Below are 17,843 nucleotides of genomic sequence, written 5' to 3' on the forward strand. Positions count from 1 at the left end.
AATCTTTGCTTTGTTTGCATGTTTGCAAATGCATGCAGATGAGCCACAGAAAATCAAAACACTAGACTAGAATCAAAGGTCAAGCGTCATACCAAAGCTATCAACATCACTGTTTGAAGGCACTCCATCACTGAAATAACTAAGTATCACTTTCAGATAGGTCATCGGGAGAGGTGGGACAGAGAGTGGCTGAAGCCCTGTAGCTTTCCTCTCCCTGCATCTAAGAGTCTAAAACAATATCCAGACTTTCATGTTTGAAATGATACCAGATGCTAAAAACGACCTCGACCATATTTGTTAATAGTAAATCATCTTTATTCTTAATCAAATATATAATCAAAATGTAAGTTTGGCCAATATGTTAAATGCGAAAATCACTGTTCTAATGTCTTAATCTTGTGTGTGGACAGGATCCAGCTTTGACCTTGGTAGATTTGTGTGTGTCTGCAGGAATGTGAAAATATAAGAACTTTGTCGCCAAACTGTCATTATACATGATTTTGAATAAGAGAAATGGTATTAAGTGTTGTAATGATAATACATAATCCTAATTCATATGTGACTGATAGTTACTGACTTGACAAATTATGTTAAGTATAACATGGAAAAGAGTAAAACGTAATGACGTAATATCAATGAAGCAGCCTTTGCCTTAGTTAGAAGTGAAAGGTTGAAGATGGAGGATGATAGAGTGTGGCTGGATATCAGGTGACATCGGTGACCGTCGAGATAGGAAAGAGTGATGGGGAGGCAAATGGGCATTTGCAGTGCTTTTTCATCTAGTTCTTGCGATGAGCAGAATACATCATCTGAAGATTCAGTCCCTGAGGTCTGTAGTTAGAAATGGTAGTGCCAACAGGTAGTGCCAGAGGAGCCACCACCACCCAACCATAGTGGACCTACAAGTTGGTTTTATTATTTTTGACTTTTTCTCTGCTCGTTTTTTACCATAGGGGCAGGGTAGGTAACAGGGTAGTTAGTACTGGGTGAATCCCCTCACCCATCCTTAGGCTCCATCTGAACTCTGTGTTGCCATAATATTCATAGAATCAGAATAGGACTTTTTAATTAGAGCGCTGAACAAGACTTCCTGTATTGGGGTGCAAGGTCTAGGTGAATTCAGCTTCATTGTAAATGCGTTGGAACAGAAAATCTGGACATACAGTGGAAGAAAAAAAAAGTGGATATTTTTGACTTTTTCTCCTCGGTTCTGAACAAGAGCATTGATGGCAATGGACAGTTGCATTAATATTGATGGTTACACCCTAGTGCAATAAAGGGGATGGACACAAGTCTTTTTGTAGAGGTTATTCAAGCCGTGGCATTTGTTAGGGTTGAAAGGAAAACGGTAATCTCCATATTTTTACTTTCTTTCCTCAAAATAGCCTCCCCTCTTTTCTCTGAAAACACCATTTCATGTTTAACTTTAGTCACACTTTCCCAGTTTTTCCTTCCTGATTTTCTTTCAGAAAAAGGTTCATGAATCAGAATGTGAAGTCAGCTCTCTTATAGCAGCTGTTTATTGATGGTTGTTAACAATTTCTTCTTGCCTTCTTTGCCTTGCTGTTAATTCATTATGTTATAAAAGGTAAATAACATGTAATGAAAAGTCAGAAATGTTCATAATAAACAGAAGTAACAGTGTGAATGCAGCTAAATGTAAAAATTAAGATACTGTGAGCACATTCTTTAAAAAAAAAACAAAAGAAAACCTCCAGGGTAAAGTTTGAACAACTTTTAAATGCATTTTTAAAAATATCAGTAGTTCACATATTTTCCAGGTGTTTTGATAAGGAAAACACGTGCAATTACGGCAATGATAACTAAGAATCTTTATTGTTTTTATTATCCTTCACTCACTTGTGGCCTCGGGTGAAAGTTTAATTGAATTGAATTCAATTTTATTTATACAGCACCAACTCACAACAGTCACCTCAAGGGGCTGTGTATTGTAATAATACATACAGAGAAAAACCCAACAATCATGAGACCACCTCTGAGCAAGCACTTTAGTGACAGTGGGAAGGAAACTGAAACAGGAAGAAACATCAGGCAGAACCAGGCTCAGGGAGGGGCCATATGCTGCGACCGGTTGGGGTGAGAGAAGGAAGACGTGCTGTGGAAGAGAGCCAGAGATTATGTTTAAAGGATGTAATGTGTCAAATTAATCATGAAGACTAAACTGAGATGTTTTGATGCAGTTAACCTATCCCCACTTGTGGATTCCAGGTCCAAAAGTCCTGTTGAAGCAACTATTAGACTGACTATGGTCACACATCGTTAGCTTCATAGCATAAGTGCCTAAGTCATTTTTTTGTGTTTTTTTTGTGACGGACAGGATGATGCAGCAGTGGTAGGGGAGTAAAGTTAGGCAAAAATCTCAATTTGACCAAAAAATGACTTAGGCACTTATGCTATGAAGCTAACGACATGTTTTCTCCTTTCCCTCACTTACTTCACTTTTAACGTCCATCACTCATTCTGATTTGATAAATGCACAGAGAAAATCCTGAATGCAATTTGAACACGCAGAAGAGTGTGCACCATTGGCTGGTGAATTCACAATTGTTGCTTCATTACCTGCTCAGCTTACCTTTTGCTAAAGGTGGTGTCTGTTGTACTCACTTTACCAAACATTACTCTCATATATAATTGCTGTAACATATAAGTATGACATGCTCATAGTCAGAAATACACTTTTTGAAGTCGGCTCCAGTAAATGATCATAATACCAGTGCTGGCTTTGCTAGTCCACCCCTCACAAATCTAAAAAAACTGGTTATGTTTTGATTCTGAAACTATGATATACATGATGTTGATGCTCAGTGTTGGTTACAGAATCGTGCTGAACAGAAACAAGATTTTGGCTTCAGATTGTGATACTTGGAGTGGGTGTAAATTTGGTTGCACTGTTTTTCTTTTAAACAGAGTGTTTCTCAGCCCTGAAAAGTCTCCTGTACTTATCAAGAGTTGTTTTAAAAATTTGACCCATTCACATGTACTTTCAGAACCTGTAACTCAAAATATTTAGTGTGGAGGTAAATGTTTACATGGGTACACTCAAGGTTCAAGGTTCTTTATTTGTCACATGCATAGTTATACAAGTACAACACACAGTGAAATGTAGCCTGACACGCTCCTCGACATGTGCAAAAATGGGGGGGGGGGGTAATAGAGGAAGAACATTATATGATGTGAGAGGGCGGGTGTGTGTGTTTAGGGCACGGATGGCTTGGGGATAGAAGCTCCCCTTGAGTCTCTCTGTCCTTGCCCGGAAGATGCAGAACCTTCTACCAGATTGCAGAAGTTGGAACAGTTTGTTGCCAGGATGGGACGGGTCCTTCAGTATCTGCGCTGCTCTAGTCCGGCATCTCCTGGTGTAGGTGTCCTGAAGCGGGGGGAGAGCAATCCTGCAGCAGCGTTCTGCTGTACGGATCACTCTCTGGAGAGCTTTTTGGTCCTTCACACAGCTGTTCCCGAACCACGATGTCATGTTCTGTGTGAGGATGCTCTCCACAGCGCCTGTATAGAAAATCCTGAGGATCTTTGGAGAGACCCTGAACTTCCTCAGTTGTCGTAGGTGATACAGGCGCTGCCTAGCCTTTTTGGTCTGGACCTGAATGTGGGCAGCCCATGTCAGGTCTGAGGAGATGTGGACACCAAGATACTTGAAGGACTGCACCCTCTCCACTGGAGCTCCATTGATGATAATGGGCTTGTAGTCTCTGTGCTGACTCCTTCTGACTTTAAGTAGTCAGCACAGACTCCTTAAAGTCAGTGCTAAAGCTATTGTACAAAAACATTAAATAAAAATCAGCTGACTTGTAAAGGTTTTTCATGGGATGACCAACACGAAACTCTGTGTATAAAGTATTATTTTAGTTTTCAAGCCTATTAACTGCATTCGAATATCATCGAGCAAATAGTAGATATGTAAATGGATCAACTGACCCTGAACCATCCCATAGTTATGCTTCTCAGTTACTGGGGACCATGATGCACCAAGCCTTACTCCACTCATGCCTACTTCCCTCTCGAGTGGCAAGGTGGTAGAAAATGTTCTACCACTGCTACACAGAAAGACCCCAGCCGGGGTCAAACCAGGAACCTTCTCACCTTGACTTGCAGTCCACTGGGGTGGTTGTAGCTCGGGAGCTCTCTTTGGCTGGTGGTTCAACCCCTGGCTTCCCCAAGTCTGTATGCCAAATATCCTTGGGCAAGTCACTAACCTAAGCAATCCTAAGTTGCTCTCAAGGTTCAAGGTTCTTTATTTGTCACATGCTTAGTTATACAAGTATAACACACAGTGAAATGTAGCCTGACACGCTCCTCGATGAATGCGTGTGAATGTGGCATGTTGTATAAAGTGCTTTGAGTGCTCTGGGAGAGTAGAAAAGAGCTAAATAAGAATTTGTCCATTTACCATTCCAAATATTGAGTGGTCAATAAGAATAGAAAAGAGCTATATGACTGCAAGTACCTTACATCTGTAGCCCCATTATATGCAACTATTGCATGCCAGCAGCATTTGTATAATCTCACTCTCTAGTTTTAAGTTGTTTTTCTTTCTGGCTGGCCCTTTCTGGCCTGGTGCTGCTGGAGATGCTGTCAATAAAAAGGAGTTCTTATTTCACAAAGTCTCTAACTGATGCTCATAAGGGACCTTCTGATGGTTGGGGCTTGTTCTCTAATATTGCAGGGTCTTTATGTCACAGTAAAAAGCGCCTCAAGGCTATCACTGATAGAATGTGAAAATTATATGGATGCTAAAAGATGACATGCTAAAGCAATATTGTGATCGCAGCATAATTCATCTTTAAATATCCTTTCTAACTTATTTGATTCCGTCTTGATCAGTTAAAAGTTACACAATGTCACAGTGATTTGCAAACCATGAATTTGCACTATTAATCAACTTTATCTAGAGATTTACTTTAACCCAATACATTTTACAAATTTTCTCAGACTTATGTTTGAGAAAATTTGCACTTTCATGCTTAAAGTTTGTATGATGCAAAATTGACACAATATTATATTTTGAGGTGCAATGACATCTCCGTAACAATGCAAAAACATTTACCATAGAACATCTCATCTATTATTCATTGATTGTGTTGACACTTTTATTTTACTGATCAATGTTTTAAACTGTTTTAAATATGGATGAAGTTACATTTAACACTTTCAAGTGAAACACAAAGTCTGAAGAAAGAAGACACACAAGCAGACTCTTTACAACAGGAGATGAAGTTTTTCTGACGCATTTGTCTCCTTCCTGCTGATGAATGAGATGAAGACCAGTGAAATAATCATCCTCAGATAACATTTTGCTCCAAATTTGCACTTTTGTCTGACATTGCACAAAGCAGGACTTTCAGTGGTTTCTGCCAAAATGCATTTGCAAGGAAAACAGACATTATCAATATCTTGATAAGGCAGCATGCATGCTAACAAAGCATGCTTTGATAGTAACAAACTAACAAAGCATGCATGACCATGAGAAAAATAATTAGATTTCAAAAAATGTTCAGGCAATCTAAATCAAAGCAGAATTTTGATTGAGGATTTGTTAAATTCTGTTGAGTCAGCATGGAAATAATCAGACTTTTGCAGCATTTTATTATTAAATTAAATCAACACTTATAAGTATGTATGTAAATGAATTTGCATTTCACAGAATCACTGTATTTTTATTAAATATTATTTATTTCATTTATTTTTATCTACTGATATATTCAGGCATAGAGTCTCTTTCTCTCTCTCCTCTCCCTTGGAGCTGTTCTCTTAAAATAACGGAACAAGACTATAGTGCAAGAAAACAAACATTCAACTATAAAAATACACAACATTACAGCATGACCACTCAACTAGGTTCTTTTTCTAATTCAAATATCACCAACAAATCCAAGTCTTAAATAAACGTGTGCCCCACAGCCCAACAATCTGAAACGGTAGCAGTCAGTCGACTTTGAATCATTGTGATTCATGGAGTTCATTCTCCAGGTGGCTTGAGTCTTCTTGAATAGTGCTACATTATCATCCACTGCTTGACATAATTTGAATTTGAGTTCGTGTGCTGATGAAATAAATCAGAGTTGATCTGATCTGCTGTATTTGAGTCTGATGCTCCGGGGCTGCCACACTCCCCAAAACCACTATCAATTGTGTCCAGGTCCACATGAGGGTAGCCATCTTCTGACTGCTCAAATGAGTCAAGGGATACCCTCTCTGGTTCATTAAACTGATCGTGAGGCTGGAAGTTTAGGTTTTCCACTAATAGGTCATTGGATATGCGGTTTTCATGCTGTGGTAATACCCCACTTTGTCTGTCCATCCTGGACATGTGAGGCTCCTCTAAATCATAGCTGGCATGCTCTCTGTTGTCTTCCTCAAAGGAACCCAAGCTTGCTCCATCTTGGTAACTTCTGAGGGAGCTCTGTGATGTAACTTCCTCATCAAAATCTTCTCCAGATAAGGTTACAGTATGGATGGAGATGTGTCCAGTGGAGTGGCTGTTGCCCTGTGAACTGTCACCGTCTGGAAAGTGCAGCAGCATGTTGCTGTGAGGCTGCAGCATGTGGTGGATGTCGCCACCTTGATTCGTCTCGTTGTCCTCATTGTCTCGCTGCTTCTCGTCGCTCCAGTGAAGTATGTCATGCTGCTTCTCACTCATCATCTGAACATTTGGACTGATCCTCAGGTAATCATATTCACTGAATACAGGCTTCACCCATTCCTGTAAGAGAAAAAAGGGGAAAACATCAACATGCTGGACTAAAGAAATGCTAAAAAGTGTCAGTTGAATGTTTAAGAGTGTGCTTTGTCATCTTCTCAAGGAAACAGTCTGCACCAAAAGATTTGCATGAGAATTAAAAGTCTTTCTCTCTTTCCTAACAGTGGCATTCACTGGCTGCAGTGTGAGTGCCTGCCAAGCATGCTGCTACCCTTCTGCACATCCAAAAGGTTGTGCAGAAGCTGCTTTACAACCCACTACATCCACTTTTCCACTCAGGAAGTGTTTGCATTTGAATATCATATCTATTATCATTGCTCTAATGTGTGGGGGTCTTGCCATTTCTCTCCCCACCTCCAGCTTTCAGTGTATGTATGTGGAAGGATGGGGAGGTCCCAGAGGAGAGCAAAGCTGCCAGACTGCTGGCGGAAATATCAGTTCATTTGACTTTTGTGGTAGATAATGGATTTCAGTATTTTCACTGTTACCATGTTTTACCAAAGAACTAATACTTAATTAAAAATCACCTTTTAAAAAAGCAAAACAAGTTTGCTTTAATGTTGAGAACCTTGTCCTTATCTTCGGTTCTTTTGCAAGTGTGGTTGAGACATCCGGACAAGTACCTAAGTGTCTGGGGCTTTCACAGGATCAAAAGATTTAACTGTTAGTGCCAGGACCAGAAATGTTAAAATGGTGCAGGTCCTGAAATTTTTTGTTCCTACTAATACAAATACAGTTTGAGAATATCTGACATTTTAGCCATTAGAAATCTTTTTTTTTTTTAGCAAACTAGACAAACAGGAATTAAGCTGTTACTAGTCGCATGTGGAAAGACTGCAGGAGTAGCTCAAAAGGAGCATATATGTCCTATCCTCTAAGAAAATATTAGTGATTCTTACTTTAATGCACTATTAAAGTATGTCTCTTTCTTAAAATGCACATTACTTTACAGCAACCCATATGTGGCAATGAGGTGTAAACTTTCTGCAATTACCACTGGCTTGCAGCAAGCTGATGGCCAGATAAGCATGAATCAGTTTCTCAAAGCATAGGCCACCACATCCTGGAAAAAAAGCTCTTCAGCACGACAATCTTTTTAAAATCGCTGAGAGAAAGGAAGCACTCTGCACCACAAGGGTGAAAGACACTGCAAACAAACTACAACCATATCTGAGAGAAAGACGTAATACAGAGTCAAAAAAAAGAACGACGGAAAGAAAGGAAAAAGACTACACTGTCTTTAAAATCAAAGATTGTTTTTAAGAACTTAAAGTAGGTAAGTGGCGGTGGAGTGGGTTACCCAACAATTAGAAGGGAAGCAGTGCGAAGCCCCACTCCTCAAATGTTCCTTGAGCAAAATAATCAACTCTGTTTGTTGCTTAAAGCACCCTAGGCATTCTTTATGAAAGCGTGTGGGAATAGGTGAATGTGGTTTGCAGTAAAGTGTGTTTTAAACCCCCCCCCCCGAAAAAGTTTCAATTACCAATAACAATACTGCCACCTTCTGATAAGAACTGGTGCCAAATAAAGAGTAACAGCGGGACAGTATGCAGTCAACACTGACTCTGTTTCCAAAACAAAAGTAACTGTAAAAATGGGTTTAAATCAGTAACTTAAAAGTTGTAATTTTAAACTACTATATCTTGTATGTTATCAGCTACATTCCTCAAAGTTAAATAAAAGAATTACTGTTTATCAAACCAAGTAAGAATAATCTCCTGTTGCCTGATGTTGTTTCTGACATTTGCTGCAGCAGCGCACTCTACTGAACAATGTGTGCAACTGCATCCATGGCCAAAGCTAATAAATTCAACTTGTTGCTCGTACTCGGGTGAAATTCATCAACTAGAGTGAGAACTGAGGCGGAGGTGTGGGTTTTTTTTGGTCTGTCACCAAGATTGCTGCGGGGCTAATTTTATACTTTCTGGGGATGTGGAACATTTGCAATGGAAGAACCGTTCTGCGGTAAAAGGTCTATTTTAAAGGTATGTTTAAATTATACTAGCAGGTTCTTTCAATGTGCTCTACACTCATTTATAAGCGAGATGTGGTGAAGCTGCTGTACTGGATTGTTTTTATTCTAAAGAAGCAGCAAATGAGAAGCAAAAGCAGACATGATAAGGTGCTTTATGTAAGAGACATTTTAACCCAGCTATTTAGAAATACAGTGCAGACTCTGTTTGGATTTGAAATGAGTTAACATAAAGAAAAGGGAGTGCATTTTGTAAGAAATAATGATCAACATTTCCCTAAGCTTAGAAAAAAAATAGCATAAATCACATTAGGGTAAATACACAGGGTAATAGAAGATGAAGCAATTCATAAAGAAACAGCAAAACTATTTCAAAAGTGCAAACCACAACCTTTTCACTTGTGTGCCTTTCAGGTGAAGAGCAGGCTGTTTTTAGTCTAATACTATGTCAAATCAAAGATCAAAATAGATTCACCGGTGGTATTTTCCACTGGGGTGGAACAGGTTTGACTTTTATACACAAATATCAACCCACAAGATTTCATACTGATATCTGAAAAGGTTCTTGAAGCCCCTACACACTGACTCATTCACATCACGGAGTCCCTTAGTGTGAAGTCTGGGGAAAGTCCCACAAAACAGGGTCCAGATGTGCAGAAAGTCCCCCCTGTGGCAGCACCTGCTGGCTTAATTTGGAAATTACACAAAAACGCAATGAGTGACCTTGTTTTGCTGTCTTACCTTGAAGTTCCCTTCGTAGTTGTGATACAGGGGTTTGAAAAACTCATCCGGGCTCGGGATGTACGTAATCACCTGAAGTTTTCTCTGCCAACACCTGAGACAAATGTGAAATGATTTTAAAACCAAACAACAGGCAGAGAAGGGAAAATGACATTTATAGCTCAGTGTCACGTCTTATGGAGGTGATTTTCGTTTTCAGTACGTGAGCTGAGCAGTTATGAAGCTGTGGTCAAAGGCAACAGCTACAAACTAGAAATGCTGATAACACAACAGATTTCATGTGAAAGACTGTACAGAGTTAAGCAGAATTCATTAGTCACATCTTGCTATTTGACTATTTGTTATCTATAAGACATAATGATAAGTTTATTAGTAGTAGAGAAAATTTTCCTTTCTATGAAATGAACACTTGAAAGTTGTTAACCGCGCTGCGACTTGACCCGACTAATCCTTTAGAATTTAGATTTATTCTTTGAAAGGATTCTTTACCGCCGTAAGACGAGGAAAACTTTGACGCACGTTTCAGCGTTGTTTGTTGCCTAAACTGAGATGATTCTCTGGGCTGGAATGATAATAAAGGACTTTTTTTTTATTATAGCGCTCTCTGCAATAATTATGACATGTGACAGTGTCACATGTCGTGTCACTTGGAGCATTTTTCTGTATAAAACAAGCCACAGGTTTAAAATAAACAAAGCTGAATCCAACAGTTTGTCCCTGAAACAGTTTCTACTAAAACTGATCGTTCAACGTTTATCAGTGTAGAATCACTTTCAGCTGTGGCTAACACTGTGCCAGTGGCTAACACAGTGTTAGCCACTGGCACAGTGTTAGCCATTCATCTGTACCCGAGAGAGATGCGTTAGAATAATTTCAAAAACCCAATATCAAAAGGTGTGATCACTCCACTGAGAAGAACATTTCATCATCATTATTTGAAACAGGTAAGAAAGAGAAAGCAAAAAAAGCAAACAGAACAAATGTAAGCACAGAGTTCATGTGCTTTTGTGAACTTGTGTAGGTTTCTTGTAACCGTGTGCACTTGATAAGCGGGGTGTTCTCGGTTCTCTGACACTGATGCTCTGCATAACTTCCTATGTCTGCTAGCCTTTTCAGTGCAAGAGCTGCACACGTACATGCTGCAGTGGTTTTTCTATATGTGGGAGGTGATGCCAGGAAAATGCAGATTAAAGCTTTGTTAATCATTTACTGGAAGCGTTACTGTTGACCTCCAGTATTAAATTGTTTCAACTCTGCTGAGTTATTTCTTTTTTGTGCAATTAATGAAGTTTCAGCGGAAATCTGACAATGCAAACGATTACGTTTTTAATCGTGATTGTTTGCTGGGGTTTAAAAAAGAAAAGACAAACAAAACAGTGTTTCAAATACTTACGTTTTCTGTGAATAACACAGACCCAGGCAAAAAATGAAGACAATAATGATGGGCAGGAAGATGTGCCACCAAGTACCTGGAAAGAAGGCATTTAAAATTTTTAGTCTTAGACAAACAAATGACACCCTTCCTGTTACTGAAGTGTATGCACGAAGACACATGCAGAACGTAAACACATAAAACACTTTCAAATAAATTCGGATAAGTTTTCACCTTCAATATTGATGCTACTTTGAATATTAAGGCTATCTTTGACATTTAACGCCTCTGTTTTCCAGTTTGTAGTGGAACTCCATTCACTCCATGGACCCTGAAGGGCATATGTAGGACAAAATGTGGCTTGAACATCCACAGTGTAATTGGTATATGGTTGTAGTTCATTGTGGTTTATCAGAATTTGCATTTCTGACACTCTTTCCTTGGAGAAAACTGGATCCTGTTAGGAACAAAATAAAAAACACCAGAATTTTGTGAGAATTTTTGAGAAATTTCACAGTAATGTTTTTTTTCAATCTCACGTCCAAGTTATTGGTTTTTATATTTCTATTACCTTCAACAAGTTTTCGCTCGTTCTTATGCGGACTCTGTATCTGAGGCAGTCGGCAGTGCTGTCATGGCTCCAGGTTATGTTGTAGAATTCCGCTGCGTTTTCAACTTGAACGTTTAAAGGAGGCTTAAGTTTCACTGTGAAAACAAAGCCCCAGGGGAATATTATGAAAATGTGTGCATGCCCAGAAATGGCAGCTGAACATTATTTTTAGCTTTTGTTTTAATTTCGAGTATAAAACAGACGGGTGGGCATTCACCGGCAAACAACAATTCGGGTAAATTGGGAAAGTTGCCAGAATGATTCTTGTAACTTCTGGATTTTCTGAACTCTCAATCTGTGTTGAAAATTGTTTAATGTATGGAGGGTGATCAATAACCATATGCCTATAACCAAAATAGGGAACATATTTAACATGCCTTAATTTGTCTTTAACACACATTTTGATGCCACTTAAATGTCACTGGAGGACCAAAAGGCTGTTTTCTGTAACAGTTTTGATGACTTTTTTATGTGTTCAGCAGAGATGACAAATAGTGAAATGTCAGACTGAGGAGTTATCAGTTTTACTTACCCACTTCACTCAGGTTCCAGCTGGATGACTCATTTATGAATGAGCTGCCTTCTTCACTGACTGTCGTGCTGCAGACTGTTCCAACTGATGCAACATCAACAAAGGGCTTATCAATTTGACACCAGGACTGAGGCGATCGGATAACACAGCTGCCATCAACGTCTTCATCTTCACCCCTAAAAAAACCAAAACTGACTGTTTTTAATGATGTTCTGATGATTTGCAGGTGGTTCAGTCATGCACTAATTTTTCTATAAGCAAAATACACCTGAATAAAAACATAAATATTCATTAGCCCATTAACATTTTTTGAAGCCCACTGTTAAATATTTAAAGTGATTTTTAAAAACCCAAACATTTTTTATTTGTATTATCATATATGAAAAAGAAAAGCATCAACTGATCAACTGAGGAGCGCTAAATATTTAATAAATATAATGAATATGAACTAAAGCGATTAAAACTTCAGTGGTGTTGAAACAGTGTCGCCGCCAGGGAGTGCAGTTTGTCTCTCTGGTACATACACTGTATGCGACATACTGTCTCTTTAATGAGACATAAATCTAAAAATGTTTGTTCGTGCCACCTGTTTTCTGTGAAATACAGATAACGATTAAAGGCTTACACTTGTTTTAAACCCATCTTGGGCAATCAGTTCACGCGGAGACGGCTGTTCGTACAAGTGTAAACAACCACCAATAGGCTAAGTAAGGGTTGCTTTGTAGACTAAAAGCTAATGTGTCCTGATGTGTCCCCAACGAGACCCCAACAACAAAATACGTCATCAGTGCAGGACGTGGTGGTCCTTCATTGGCATCTCCTGCACCCTATTGCAAGTCACAAATTGCAATGTCAGTGTCACCAGTTGGAGTGGCCTGTAGGGCTACACACACATTAGATGGGGAAACTTTTTTGCATAATTCTCCCTAAGCAAAGTGTGCAGGGAGATCCTCAACCTTCTAGTTGAAATGACACCAAAAGTCAGGGAATTTTGGACCCAAATGATATAGACACAAGAAAGTTCTGATGTGTCCACTTGTGGTTAGATTGACCAAGAAATAAAGTCTAAGATAGCCTATTATTGTTGTATTTAATTCATAAACACTGGTATAAATGCAACACTGGTCGATCAGCTCCTCATGCCAACTATGGCAAATAGATGAAAATCAGTTTATGCACTAAAACTGGACGATTTGACAACACATCTATACCATAAAAAAAGTTACTGAAGCTGGTAATGCATAAACCAATCAATCATTTCAAACAAGCCTCCACAAAGTGTTTGCATAAATAGCCACACTGCAACTTTTACCTGCAAATGACACTGATGTTAAGGGGATTCATCGGCACAGAGGCTGCGCACGAACAGTTCAACAATTCATCGTAGTCTGTCCAGCAGGTGACATTGCAAAATGATGTAGATGCTAAAAAAAACATTAACATTTATTAGTTTTCCAGTTTAACAACATTCTTCAAAATCAAAGCATTTCTTTTTTTGCAGTTTTACTCAGTTTTACTCAATTGAAGAAATTAATTTTACTAAAAAATGTAGCCACAAAAACCACGACAAGACAAACCCACAGCGTACAGTCAGCGCATCCGAAATACAATAAATGGATCAATAACTACAGAAATCAATGAAGTAAGAAAACAAAAAGATTACAAAGAGCTTGCTTACCTCCATGAAGGAAAAGAGCGAGGCACCACAGCAAGAAAAAGAACACATGTTGGGGAGCCATGGGGCCACCCGCTGCTAACAGCTGCATTAAACACAGAAGAATTTAGAAAAAGCTGTGGTTGTGTGGCAGAAAAAAAGTGTTTTAAAAAGATATAAATAAATAGCTTTTTTGTAACTGACTTCTAAACTTGGACAAAGTGAGTAAGTGGCTAAAAATGAATATCTGACGAGATGAGCGTCAGGTTTAGCAAGAACACTACACCGTATACTTTTCTTAACAAATTCAAAATCCAAAAAGAATCAAATTAATACTGGATGATCATAATCTCGGCATTTTCAGTTTTTCACTGAGAAAAATAAATTATGATCTTACCGTATTCTAATTAAAACTCCAGCAACTTTACGGTGAGCGAAGCGTCAGAGTCACAGATGCGCTGATGTCTGTGTGAGAACGCCAAGCGGAACAAAGCTGAGGCTGTCGGGCGTCATAGTCACAAGCGTGACTAAGGATGTGGTTTCAGACTCTTTGAGCAGAGTCAGTGTGGTGCTTCCCACCACTATGAATATGCAACAGATAACTAGAGAGAAAACGTCAACAGGAAACTGAAATTATCATCAAGACAATGGTGCCATATTTGTGTCACCTAATTTTAACAAAAAGCAGGACAAAAATAGATTTTTGAAGACCGAGGGGTGAATCCATTTTAGCATATTTAGAACCCCAGAACATTTTATTCTTTTGCCGACTGTCGTAAAATGTTTTACTCTTAGAAGAATATCATATAATAATATAACTTTAATAATGCATCATTTGTTCAAAACATAACCAAAAATCTGCTTCATTCCTGTAATAATTTTGACACCTTCCAAAAGACCCCATCACACACCTACTTACCACCTAATAACACTTAATTGGGGCTTTTTTAGAAGATTCCAGCAAACTGCAATAAGTCTAGCAATATGAGTCATAATGCTGATGCTGAGCCCCTCGGCACTCGCTTTCAGTAATCAAATTAGCTCTAAATATTTGCAGCTCACCCATTTAATAGCAGCTTTCTCGAGTCGCATTCCAGGTGTAAACAGTTTATTATCTTAAATATAAAAGAGCACAGTATCAAGCTTTATATCAGGGGGGTGTAATCAGATTGACATCACCGTGTGGGTGTGCAGACATGTCTATTTAATGTCATTGTATCAATATTAGTCAAATCCAAATGCCATTTTACCACACAATTACACAAAGCCAAGCATCTGCAGTGTCTTTAACTAGGTTAAAAGACAAAAGTGAAAAAAATAACAAAGAGTCAGTGGAACAGAGCAAAGCTTAAAATATCACTTCACCCCATGACTTCTTCTAAAGCCTTCAGACGATAATTCTGATTGCTCCAGTGCCGGACAGGACAGGCAAATAAAATAAAAAAAGAAAGATGCAAAAGATGTGCAAGGGAAGTCGTGCATAATACAATAAACAATATGTTTGCACAGTCATATATCTTTCTTTATTACTCTGTCTGAAGAGTAAAGGTTAGTAAGGGCTAAAGCCAAATTATTAGCAAAATGGAGCTTTGACAAGCAAACCGAGCATTCACTGAAAGCAGCACTGCTCGTCTTCCTCTTCCTCAAGTGCAACTCTCAAACAAAACACTAACCACCATTTAGCGGTTAGACACCTAAATGTAAATAGGAAAAGAAGTGACGATGGCTCCTGTAATTCCTGTGTGGTTTGTCTGTCTGTCCACATGTTTCTCAGCATGATTAGACAAAATCTACCAAGTTTAATCTTATGAAATCATGCAGTTGAGAAAATGGGAGTGAAAACACCGGGCACAAATTTCCAGCTGATGTGCAGCCCTCTTTGCTAACACACAACACGAATAGTATATTTAGACCTTTTACTTATAAAAATTCAGACTCCAGCTCAGCGGCACAGGACAATCCTGTTGTGTTTTGCACATAGATCGCTTTCTTTATAAATCTAAAAGACAGTTGATTTGTCTTTGCAGTGGGCCTGCTGGCCTTTTAGATTTCCCAGAGCTCTGCATTATAGTGAGAAGTGCTTTACGTTTTTGATACAAGAGAAAATCATCAGTATACAGATGTGCCGGGTAGTATCACATTCATATAACAGCTGTGTTGACCTCGAGGCATCTCCACTTTGTTTGTTGTGTTCTGTGCTTTGTTTTGCAGCAGGTAACTGAGCAGCAATATAAAAGCGTCTTCCTTCCTGCAGTGACAGCCAGCCTTCAGATGTTCACCAGCTTAGCAACAGCACGATTCTGTGTTTTAGACACACTCTGCCATGTGTACGTGTACGCTTTACACCACTGACAAACACACTCTTTTATTTAATTATGTTTTTACAAAGTATCATTTTTGAAGTTACCACTTTATCTGGTCTCGCCTCTTCTTGGGCTGTGACCGAGTGTAACACGAGACACAAGGTTGTTCTTCCTATTTTTGCTCTGTCAGAAAATATACTTTAATTATTATATTTTACCTTGTTGTAAATTTCAAAACCTAAATCCAATAAACTGCTCTGCTGTTCTGTATTGAAAAATGATTGATCAGGAAATGTTTACACGCAGCTGCTGAGGCTTGCACAAACGCTCCATAGTCACTGGAGGGCGCTGTACATGAGCGTCACTTTAAACCCCCCTGCCCCCCCAGGTTTTAATGTGAACTGCTGCTTTGACCAACACATTAACTGAGTTCTGGTTCTTCTTTCCTTAGAAACTAGAGAGTATGTGCAAAAAAGCAAAGGCAGTGAATTCAGACTTGCACTGCTTATTTTTAAAATAATTCGACACTTGAAATCTGCTTCTGCTGCGTTTCCCAGCTTTTACGTGGACATTTGCGTTTTTATCGAACAAATATAAAAGGCTCAGCTTGTAGCTTATAAAAGGCGTTCAGGGTTCACATTAAAAGAGCCACCATGTTAGTTATCAGAGATGTGAAAATAGTAGCACACAAACCACGGCTGTAAAAGCCAGCGGTTAAATTGCATTTAATCATATTATAACAGTTTAAATATAATAATAATAAAATATGTAAAACTGTTTTTCTTTTTGTTTTGTTTCAATGCATGCGTGACTTTACTGGCGGGCCTTTTTTTCGCGCGACACACTCTTACAGTACGCGCAGACCTAATTTTGGATATGGTCCATGTACTCACCACTCACCGGGGAAGCCCGCAACGATGTTTTCCTCGTTTCGTTTTCACTTTGTGGACTCATGTTGAGACTCGTTTTGTCCCAGCAGTTCTTTCTTTTCGTTGCTTTTTTAATTTTTAAAATTTTGCTCTATAATTTCTCTTCCCCCCCATCCCGTCACCACCACCTGACATTCATGTAATTTCACGTAATTACCTGTTGAATGTACTCACCAATTTATTAGCAGCTTTTTTTTAAGAGAACCTCTTCTGTCGTGTTTTCAGACACGATACCGGGAGACTCTGGGACGTTTTTGACTCCAAACTTTTTTGGAGACTGAGAATCCAAAAAATGGAAGAGAACCTTTGGTGCACGTACCAGCCCCTTCCTATCAGTTTATCAGTTTACAGACCCTATATGAAATACACAGCGCCCATGTGTGGTCCAGTCTCGTTATAGCAACGACATTCCTTAAAGTTACCAAATTCCACCGTAACAAACGGGGCAAAATAAGTCAGCAACAACTTGACAACCTTTGATTTTATTAGTAAGAGACATTCAGGAGACTCTGGCATGTCTGGAGACGGATGTAAAATACTCTAGTAAAAGTTAATATTTAATGTCTATTAAACATTTAATTAATATGTCAGTTAAACTAAGTTAATGTGGTGCTGAAGCAAAAATTGATAATATTATACTATATATTAGTCATGATTTGTATTTTTTCTTGCACATGTATTTGGGAGGTAAAGGGGTTCTCAGACCTCACCTCTTGAGATCAGCTTCCTCCTTCTGCTGCACCTTTCCTTTCTAGCTTGCTTCTTACTTTGCAAGTGTTGCACCTCCACGGTGGAAGTGCAACACTCTTTGCTGTCTGTACCAATCAGCAATATACTTTTTGTCATTGTGTTATTTTTCCATTTCATGATTCTATCTATAGTAAAAACAAAACAAAACAAAAACACTTTGGTAAAGTGCTGAGCTCAGTCTTAGAGTTGCTGAAGAAAGAAAGTAAAAAAAGATTCAACTAGAAAACTAAATATGGTTTGGGAATTT

The 17,843-nt window shown here is 38.8% G+C and overlaps 1 protein-coding gene across 4 annotated transcripts; it reads right to left on the bottom strand.

Moving 5' to 3' along the window:
* Window positions 1-3,981: 3,981 nt before the first annotated feature.
* On the bottom strand, window positions 3,982-17,179 carry il21r.1 (interleukin 21 receptor, tandem duplicate 1). 4 transcript variants are annotated; one of them, XM_042221303.1, is made up of 10 exons: window positions 17,021-17,179; window positions 14,677-14,729; window positions 13,639-14,216; window positions 13,273-13,384; window positions 11,961-12,136; window positions 11,390-11,523; window positions 11,053-11,275; window positions 10,840-10,915; window positions 9,447-9,540; window positions 3,982-6,736 (listed from the first exon to the last, which is right to left on the bottom strand). In XM_042221303.1, exons 3-10 carry the CDS (start codon window positions 13,724-13,726, stop codon window positions 6,029-6,031), a joined length of 1,611 nt encoding a protein of 536 aa, XP_042077237.1. In that variant the 5' UTR covers window positions 13,727-14,216; window positions 14,677-14,729; window positions 17,021-17,179; the 3' UTR covers window positions 3,982-6,028. The 4 variants fall into 4 exon arrangements, with proteins under 4 accessions (XP_042077237.1, XP_042077236.1, XP_005923740.1 ...); XM_005923678.3 differs by lacking the exon at window positions 14,677-14,729 and having other exon boundaries at window positions 3,983-6,736; window positions 13,639-13,720; window positions 14,012-14,216; XM_042221302.1 differs by lacking the exon at window positions 14,677-14,729.
* Between the last annotated feature and the right edge of the window lie 664 nt (window positions 17,180-17,843).

This window comes from Haplochromis burtoni, unplaced genomic scaffold (genome assembly GCF_018398535.1).
Source record: "Haplochromis burtoni strain Fernald_Lab_line unplaced genomic scaffold, NCSU_Asbu1 Contig_64, whole genome shotgun sequence".
NCBI lineage: Eukaryota > Metazoa > Chordata > Actinopteri > Cichliformes > Cichlidae > Haplochromis > Haplochromis burtoni.

Excerpts from the sequence above, each read along its gene's own strand:
- il21r.1 (XM_042221302.1), bottom strand. The coding sequence starts at position 13,726 with ATGCAGCTGTTAGCAGCGGGTGGCCCCATGGCTCCCCAACATGTGTTC. Across the intron at positions 11,524-11,960 it reads CTGGAACCTGAGTGAAGTGG|TGAAACTTAAGCCTCCTTTA; the intron begins GTAAGTAAAACT and ends TTGTTTTCACAG. Across the intron at positions 10,916-11,052 it reads AAGTAGCATCAATATTGAAG|GTACTTGGTGGCACATCTTC; the intron begins GTGAAAACTTAT and ends CCTTCTTTCCAG.